The 9,617-nt window shown below is 32.5% G+C and overlaps 1 protein-coding gene across 1 annotated transcript in view; it reads left to right on the plus strand.

The window, feature by feature from the left end:
- LOC104266859 (probable E3 ubiquitin-protein ligase HERC1) overlaps positions 1–9,617 on the plus strand; it is a 23,395-nt gene that overhangs the window by 811 nt on the left and 12,967 nt on the right. The window contains exons 2-14 of the mRNA XM_018816251.2: positions 409–543; positions 903–1,011; positions 2,289–2,473; positions 3,036–3,198; positions 4,597–4,664; positions 4,824–4,966; positions 5,259–5,382; positions 5,910–6,081; positions 6,657–6,796; positions 7,112–7,273; positions 7,937–8,052; positions 8,462–8,552; positions 8,789–8,933. Coding sequence (XP_018671796.1) covers positions 409–543; positions 903–1,011; positions 2,289–2,473; positions 3,036–3,198; positions 4,597–4,664; positions 4,824–4,966; positions 5,259–5,382; positions 5,910–6,081; positions 6,657–6,796; positions 7,112–7,273; positions 7,937–8,052; positions 8,462–8,552; positions 8,789–8,933 — 1,753 coding nt within the window. The remainder of the gene's footprint in view (positions 1–408; positions 544–902; positions 1,012–2,288; positions 2,474–3,035; positions 3,199–4,596; positions 4,665–4,823; positions 4,967–5,258; positions 5,383–5,909; positions 6,082–6,656; positions 6,797–7,111; positions 7,274–7,936; positions 8,053–8,461; positions 8,553–8,788; positions 8,934–9,617) is intronic.

Consider the following 9,617-nt stretch of genomic DNA (forward strand, 5'->3'; position numbering starts at 1 on the left):
GCACTGATTGCAGTGTGCTGGGCCAAACCCAAACGCATGACCAAGCGTTACCAGATTTAAGCTAGGAGTTCTGGGAAAAGGGCGCGACGGCAAACCTGCATTTGATTACTATAATATTGTAAGCAAGAGCGAAAAAGGCTCGACTGAGCTTGATGGTTAAAGTCCGGTGCTCAGCAAACCCAAGCTTTTCCAACTTCAGGCACACCTATCAAAATAATCTATCTCTCGCACTTTGTCTGAATATCAGCACGGTTTTTTTACGAGGGTCCCCCTATTGATTGGAAGTAGGAACCTTTACTCTTTGATATTAATTTCATCAGCACAAACAATGTTCTTACTTGTATAAAGTGTATTATTTTATATGTACAAACCGGTTAATAAAACTTAAATCAATTCTCTTTATTTTAGGTGAGCTTAAGTCAAACTGTATGTGAAGAATCAGTGTTTGGTCACTTCCTTATTAGGCGTCTCACTGTTATGCAAAGAATATTTCATGCATGCTCTTCAAAATATCATTCAACGAAAGAAAGCGTTTTTCAAAAAGTGAGTACGTTATCAATTTTGGTGTTTACTAGTAAGTAACCCCAAATAAAAAGCATGACCTAACTGTTTCATGACATTCCTTCGGTTATGTTAGAACAAATTTTCCTATGATTTTGTCGAAAAAATTTTCCTATGAAGTTCCTATGATTTTGTCCAAAAAAAATGACAGTCGTTATAACAGGAATGTTCTTTTTTGATACACCTCGTGCCAGCTCACAAGTTAGCAAGTATGTTACTTGGTGGGTTATGTAGATATTTTATTGGTGATGATACCTACAATGTTTTTTCCCAATGGGCCTATATAAAAAATGTTCCAATATATGAAACTTTAATTTTATTCACTAACCAACTCCAAACAGAGCCAAGAAACTCCTGGATCTGATTCATCCACCTCAAATGAAGAAGAAGTGGTTTCAACACTAAATAATGAGATCCAAGCTTCTGGATCAGACGCATTGATTGAAATGGGTAAGCTGTGTTGAACAGTAAACCATATTGATTTGCAGATTTGGTCACTATTATTATTTATCACTCTATCTTGCAAATATGAGAACTTTTGACTTTTTTACACCTTATATCAGCTATGTTCTACTTCATTTGATATAATAGTATGGTGTGAAAAGGACACTTTTTTATTCGACATTTTGATATTATGTTCGTCCCGTCTTCCCCCACCCTATGATGTGTCCCGTCTTCCCCCACCCTACTATATATATCTTTTATATATATTATGTATATGTTTTTTTGTTGTGATAATCACTGGCGCCGAACTCGGGGTTGCAGGGTAGGCCGGCCTACCTTGGAATTTTGCCAATTCTAACTTTAATCATCGAACAAAACGCGGCGCTTTTTATTACGCGAATGCACAGTTGAACCTGCGGTTACGCGTCTGCGTTAAACCGTCTAATAAACATCAATACTCAGTAAAAACCTGAATTTTAATGACGTAACAAGTTATGTTTGTGACGATTTGGGTTTTTTAAAATCGTAACAATTTGCGTTTGTGACACTACCGGTATGTTCAGAATACGTATAGGTATAAGTATAATACTCGTCGTTTCTCGTTTGTGACTTGCAGATTAGTAGAAAATATGTAACAACTGAAATTAATTAATATTAAAAACGGCAGAGTAACAGTAAAAATATAACGTTTCAAAGAAAATTAAGAGAGAACAAAATCATGACCGATAGACGTCGACCATTGCAGGCATTGAAGCAGTGGTTTCCAAATTGTTTTACGCGCGAAGGTCTCCAAGGTCGAGCAACTTATTAAGTTCACACAAAACGATCGCGAATGATGTTTAAGTGATTGTTATAAGCTAATAAGCATTATTTTAATTCACATTAGTTACGAAGAGCGTGGCATTTCATGCTATATTCCCTACTACAGTGGTTTCCAGCTTTTTTTCAATTGAGGCGTTGCTTTACGCGCGTACGAAGTATTTTTGCAACCAACTATCTATTATACTATATTGCGCATAAGTGATCACTGATAATACATAATATGAAAAAAATGTTTAACCCTCAGCCTTCATTTTAATTGTAGATTGTTTGTAGCGAAATTAATTTTTCACCATTATCTGGTTGATTTGCACATAAAAATGTCCTTTGGTAATCAGAGCATTATCAGAACATTATCACATAGGCCCTATTAAATTTTTCTAAGATTTTTTTTAACATTTTCCCCAATAGACTGGATAAGATATATACAGAAATAGGGTGATTTTAAAAAATCCATATTACAGGTGTTCGTACCGGGTTACGTCTTGTATTCACATTGATTCGTCACAGTTGGATTCAACCTTCATTAGCTTCATCTATATGTAGTGATGTTTTGCAAACTGCACTCGATGTCGTAATTGGTCTTCCACCTTTATCACTAGCTGATGAAAGTAAAATCCCATCTATGGGTCTTGACTGTTTACAACAAGTAAGTAAATGTTATTTATGTGAATATTATTACTGATAAAAAAGAAGATCAGGCTGATTTTGCCCATGTAGAGGCTAAACGGGTAAAGGTTACTTAGAAGTTATATATGTGTTAATGTGACATGGCCACATGGGTATTCGTTTGTAAGTCAGGTTTAATTTGTTGACTTTTAATCACCCACCGAAAAACGTGATTTTATTAGAGGGAGCGAAATCTATATAATAAATCCTGTTATTGCCACCACAGATGTAAAAATTTTATATTTTTGCCCCATGAAGATAAGGTATATTACCTTCCCAGACGATACAAGCAGTATGTGCAACCCAAATAACAAAATATAGGGGTTTTGAAGTAAATTTCTTCGGTAAAACATCTCCTTTTTTCATTAAAACTGTCCAGGTTTACACCTTGTTTAATGTAATTTAGTATAATAGGAAATAACTTATACTCAAACAAAAGAACCAGTCACCATAACTGGGTTTTTAAACCAATAAATTAATAAAGTTTTTAATCTAACAATAACATTAAAACAAATTAAAAATTTTATTGCGATCTATTTTAGATTTTTACATTTTTAAAAAGTGTTATAAGCACCGAATCAGAAGGAACACCAGAATCAATTCAAATCTCGTGTGAATTATTATTATTACTTACATTTCAACGCGGTTCCCTGCAACATATGCTTGATTGGATTGAAATGGCTTTAAGTGTTTCATCAGAGCAAGGTATGCATTAAAGTTATATTACAAACTTTGCTAATTAAATATCAATAAACAGCTGTTATTTCTCATTTTGTTTGTATTTTGCAAATAGTTGTTTATGTTTTTATACGTCTAAGCATAAATTACAACACACACTTACACACATGTAAGCTTAAAACTAAACTTGCGTTGAAACGAATTGTATAACTTTTGTCCAGCAAACATAGTTGTTATAAATTTTTGAAACTAAAGCTTATTGTATAGGCTATTGTATACACTGCATATAAATAACACTTTTATAAACACTCATCTGACATCTCTTAGTGGAATATGAGTAGCCGTTACATTTCCCTATCAAGAATATTGGAATCCTGAATTTACATTGAAATATAAAAGGATTGAACTCTCTTAGATTTATTTATTCTGTATTTAGCATCATCACTGATGCAGTAAACCAATTACATAATGCACTAAAATTTTGTAAAATGTTCGAACTTAAAAAAGCTATCCAGAAGTTAAGAGGTTTAGTTTAAATTTTTTTTTTAGCAAATAAGTTGGAGGAAATGTTTTCATAGGCTAATGTATTTTTGTTCTTTAAATTGTTTTGTTAAACACAGCGTAGCTTGCATTGTTGCATACCGATATTGGGCAATAATGTTGACTAATTTTCAGCAGGAAATGATTTGTTTTGTCTGTCGCTAGTTCATAAAACAACAATATTTGTTCATATATCAATTCGGATTTTACCATTTTGCACAAATAGAATGAATTTTATATGTCAGATTTTTATGGTTATTTATTTTTTAATAAAAAATGTGAAAAGTCAAACGAAATACTGTATTGTTCAATACAATATAAATACAAATGTACAAGGTGTTTAAGATACTGTATGGGCCTACCTATAAAAATAGGCGTAACATTTTATTTTGGGATTGCAACCATTCAAATTGATGCTTTGTAAACATTCCTACTAATGTAAGCTACATTCATAAACAGTTACAATATGTTTGCAATGAGCTGAGGTTGACTTTATTTGATTGTATTCATAAATACCGGTAATTACGGTTGTTCACTTAATTGCTTGTGTAGACTTGATTGATAACAATGGCAACACGTTGCGCAATTAGTTACAAATATTAAAGCTGTTATATTGTAGTGTCCTTTAAGTGGGGAAATTCTGTTTATATAATTCACCTATTCACGCTATTTAAAGAAAATGTATATCATTTTCTGAGGGGGTGTCCTAACACCAAAGACCCAGTTTAGACCCCCCACCGGCTGTTGTTGCATATTTTTGTTTGAGTGTTGGTGTTGCCTTAATTACATACAAACAACGATTGTCATATAAAATTAATTTTGTGTTTAAAATAAAATTTTACAAATACTATATTGGAAGTAAACATCAGTTTGTTATGTTTGTAGGTGATGATGCCAGGAAAATATCCAAGAAAACATTAGATAAGATTATTAAAACTTCCAATCTTTCATTAGTAAGTTGAACATTCAAAATTACTTGTTAGGATTTGAAAATTGTTTAAATTGTGTAATAATTTATTTTTCACTGTGGGTTATAGAATATAAACCTGCCTATTTTTTAACAGTTCTTTGATTTTTTGATTTTTAAAATTTTGATTTATTTATTTTTACAGAGTTCGCCTGCTGTTAATGGCACTGCTACAAACAGCAAGTCTAATTATATTCCATTAAAGGAAGTAGCAATGATACTAATGGAACAGGTTGTTTCTTTATCAGAGGAATATGCTATCTCTTGCACAGAAACTGCTACAAAAAGGTAATTTCATTAAACACATATTTTTTGTTGTAAAGACTGCTTGAAGTCAAAATTTATTTTCTGGGCATAATTTTAATAAAAAAAGAGTATTTAGTGGAATATAAAACATGTTGATATGGAAAATGGGTAACAAAATTTTTAGAGAATAAAATTGAATGTGTAAAAACTCTAATAAAACAGTTTAAATGTGTTATAAATTGCTTCCGCTAATAAATTGGTCCATGTTTTTTACACAAGAAATAATGTAAAATTCTGAGATTTTGAAATCCGCATAAATTAGCATTTGTTGTAGTGTTGATATGAACAACTGTGATGTATATGCATGGGGAAGTAACAGCAGCCACCAACTTGCTGAACTTGGAAGCGATAAAATTGTGTTTCCTAAGAAGGTTAAAAGCTTTGGAAATTCTCAAATGGTAAGTTGGTTTTAGACCAAAGTTTTACTGCCAGGCAGAATGATATTAATCCGGAACCAGGTCTTCCAGCCTATTTATGTTGAGGCTAAGTATAGGCACCCACATGACTGAGTATATTTTTGGGAAAGAGACTGTTATTCAAAGGATAATGATACATGCTCCTATGTAAAGCATTTAAATGAATGCTAGCAGCAAGCCAGCGTAACAATAGTTTACATTATTTATTCTTAAGGAGCAATAGGCAGCCGTGTCAAAATGAATCAGTTTTGTATTTATTTGGGTAAAATGAAAAAACGGAGAGGTATGCTCTCTTGGCCCCCCTAAAAATGGACACCAGTGGTCCTGAGGCTTCAGAGTCTTATATATTTTGCTTTTCTTATTTATCTTTACTTCGGTAACCTAGGACACTTTTGTACGAAGTGTAAATTGTCCTGTGGCGCTGTTTTAAGTGTTATAAAATATTAGTAATATGCTAAATTTATTGTGGCATTTATTTGTTACTGTTTATGTGTCTTTTTGTCCTGCAGCTGGAAGCGGGGCAGTATTGTACGTTTGCTGTTTCTGGTGATGGGTGTGTTCGCTCATGTGGAAAAGGTAGTTACGGTCGGTTAGGTTTGGGTGATTCAAACAATCAATCGACTTTGAAAACAATCGTCTTTGATCCACCTCAGACCATTCGAAAAATATCATCTTCTAAAGGTAAATCAATGCTTCTGTAATGGCGTCTAGACTATTCCTAGTCAACTATAATAATGAGTGTTATGAGCGTATAAAGCTATCACATGTTACATTCATATTACAGAACAAACTTACCGTACTCTAAAAAGTTGAATGAAATAAAACATAACCAATAAACCACAACACATACTAAGCTTAAACTGCCACTTACATAAAACGATTTATGTACGCTTTCAACATTTTGAACTTCAAAGACTTTAAGGATCATCTAGGAACATAAAATATTCTTAATCCACATATTTTTGAACTCAACTGCTTCCAACGAGTTTGTGGTCTGGATAATGTTCACATTTCTATCTGTTGCAATTACCGTTATAAATTAAATCAAATTGTGATTAAGTTAGTAATTTAAATTGCTTCTTTCTCAAAAAACCTTAGTTTGCAGCTAGGTTTAAAACTGTAGCTATGGGTTAGTGGTTGTTGTCTCTCGGTTAATTTTTAGCATTAAAGGATTGCTGGCTTTGGATGATCTTGTTACGAACTTGCAGTTTAAATTGCTGGCTTTAAATTTGTGACTTTGAACTAATATTTAACAGGTTCTGATGGCCATACACTTGCATTAACTACTGAAGGTTGTATTTTTTCATGGGGGGATGGTGATTATGGTAAACTGGGACATGGTTCCAGTCTTACTCATAAAAGTCCCAAGATTATTGAAGGACCTCTGGCAAGACGTGTATGTAACAGCATTAGTTTGTTATTTATCTTTGAAAAATTATGTGTAAATTTCATGTTTTTTTGTACCTAAATAAATGTTTGGTTATGTCATTTTTGTTGTTTATTATTGTAAAACTGAATGTAAATTTTAAGTTTTTTGACCCTATACAAAAGAGTATATATATTTGTGTTTTATATTATATTTTGTGGCCTATCTTCGAAAAACTGATTGTAAATTTTATTTTATTTTTTTTCACCTGTATAAAAAGTTAAAAACTATCTGTTTTTTAAATTAATTAGAAATTAAAATTGATAACCTGACTTTACATTTTAGATTGTAGTATGTGTGTCAGCGGGATATCGTCATTCAGCATGCGTGACCCAAGAAGGCCAGTTATTTACTTGGGGTGAAGGGGATTATGGGAGGTTGGGGTTGGGAGACAACACAAGCAGAAATGTTCCCGTGTTGGTGAAAGATATTGCAAGTGCTGGTTCTGTAAGTTTTACTTTAAAAAAGTAATTTGTTTTCGTATTTAGTTATAGCAATAAATATATGCTCTATAAATAATCTACAGTATTTCGTAATATGTAGCCATATAGGGATATGCCGAGTCTGTGTCCGGGGGTTTCTTTTTTTCATGCTTGGTCTTTACAATTATTGATAATTTTTTATTAATGCTCGGTGCAAACAATTATTGATAATTTTTTATTAATTTTTTACAAATTCTTCATCTTACCGCACTGGAAATTACGTAACGAGTGGTCTCTTTCATCCAATCATGTGTTGTGTATGATTTTGATACGTATTTTCGCCTTTCTCCTTGATAGCGTCAGTACTACCCGACTCAGTGCTTGTTCTATGCGTTACATTAAATCTTGGGGCTTGACCACCCCGAGTCATTACCACTTCATCACATTCTTTTTTTTCATGCAGTATATTGCATTATATTATGGGTTTCTTGAAGTTTTGGATACATGCTCCTTACTTACAAAACCCCCAATCTATTTCTTTGTACGGAATGAAAATTTTTTAGCTAAAAGTAAACTTTGTTTTTTTAGGATCTATTTTTTTATATCATTTTAGCATCTCAATCTCTCTCTGTATATATAAATTTTAATTTTTAGTTGGTATGCTCCTCTTACTTTAAATTAAACTTAGGTTGTGTGTGGAAGCTCCCATACACTGGTTCTAGCTCAAGATGGACTGACGGTATGGAGTTTTGGAGCTGGAGATAATGGTAAACTTGGTCATGGAGATACAAGTCGTGTGTACAGGTATGGATTTTTATTTTTAATTCTCTTTATATAAAATTAAATATTAAATTTTCTGTATATAAAAACTATAAAAATTAAGAATATTTAAAAATTTTTATATAAAATGAACCTTTGTCATCTATAATTTAGAAACCATTTTGGAATGAAACATTGGACATGTGTTTAAGGTTTATTTATGACTTAATTGTAAATATACCTATTCTTGGATTTTTACCCTTTATGAGCATTGAAGCATAATAAAAAATGAAAAATAAGTAGCAATTAAATCCCATTATTTCGTTTACAAATTGACAATGCAAACATTTTGGGCAATACAGGTTATTGTACAACTTGTGTTTTGTATTCCTCCATGTATTTCCATGTGTTAAATGCTAATCGATAAAATGTAATGTTTATGTTTATTTTGCAGACCAAAAGTAATTGAAAGTATAAATGGAATGATGTTTTACAAACTTTGTGCAGGAAGTCAATATTCACTTGCTTTAAATGATTCAGGGCAGGTTAGTGAAGTATTCATTGCTAAATTTTATTCCATCATAAAAGTAAGTCATAGTTTAATTTGTCTGCTTTACCTACTAATGGTTAACAAAAGCTTATTAATTCCGTTTTAAAAGTTATATCATTTTATTGTTACTTTTGTGTGAAATTTAGTTTTTAATTTTGTAGAGATTGGTTTGCTCTTAATTTACTGTTTATTTTGACCACTAAAATTGACACGAATCGTTTACATATTTAGGTATTTTCATGGGGATGTGGGGCGTGCCTTGGTTGTGGATCACCTGATGCCACGTTCATGAAACCAACATTGATTGATGAACTTACTTTCACACGTGTTGTTGACATTACATCTGGGGATGGGCACTGCATGGCTTTAACACACAGTGAGTTATACTTGTTAGTTTTGGTACTTTAGAGCAGGGGTTCCCAAACTTTTTGAAGCACGCCGCCCAATGAAGATCCCAACAAAACTCGTGCCCCCCTTTTTGTTAAATTATCTATACATGTAACCCTTTATTTTATTGTTTTTCTCGCCCCCGAGTCTTGCACACCCCCCCAGTTTAAGAACCACTGCTTTACAACACTTATAGGGTCCAGATTATCTTAAACACATAGGAGGCAGGGATAGTAAGATGTACAATCATTTAAAAAAAATAAATTAGTATTAAATTAATACTATTAATGTTATCGCAAGATATACGTGAATATGTTTAGTTAACTTTAAGTTCGAACCTACTTTGTTACCCGCATTTGATTTACCGTTAATCGTATATAAGTTCAATGAAGCGTGCTGTATTTGCGTTCGTGCGTTTAAGTTTTAGTTTATGTGCCTTTAAGTTTATGTGCTCTAACGTCTAGCCAATCAGCGCCGCCCGCATCACTCGGGTTTGGCTTACTTCCTTGGTTTCCTATACGTCCTTTAGTTGTAGTTGCATTGACTTTAAGTTTAGTATGCACGTTTACAGCCAGCTTTATATATTCGCTTTAAGTTTATCGTTTCACCAATTATTCTTTCCTATTCCAGATGTATAAGTTATTAAATCCAAAATGATGGTATCATATTAATA

Source organism: Ciona intestinalis, unplaced genomic scaffold (assembly GCF_000224145.3).
Source record: "Ciona intestinalis unplaced genomic scaffold, KH HT000166.1, whole genome shotgun sequence".
Taxonomy (NCBI): Eukaryota; Metazoa; Chordata; class Ascidiacea; order Phlebobranchia; family Cionidae; genus Ciona; species Ciona intestinalis.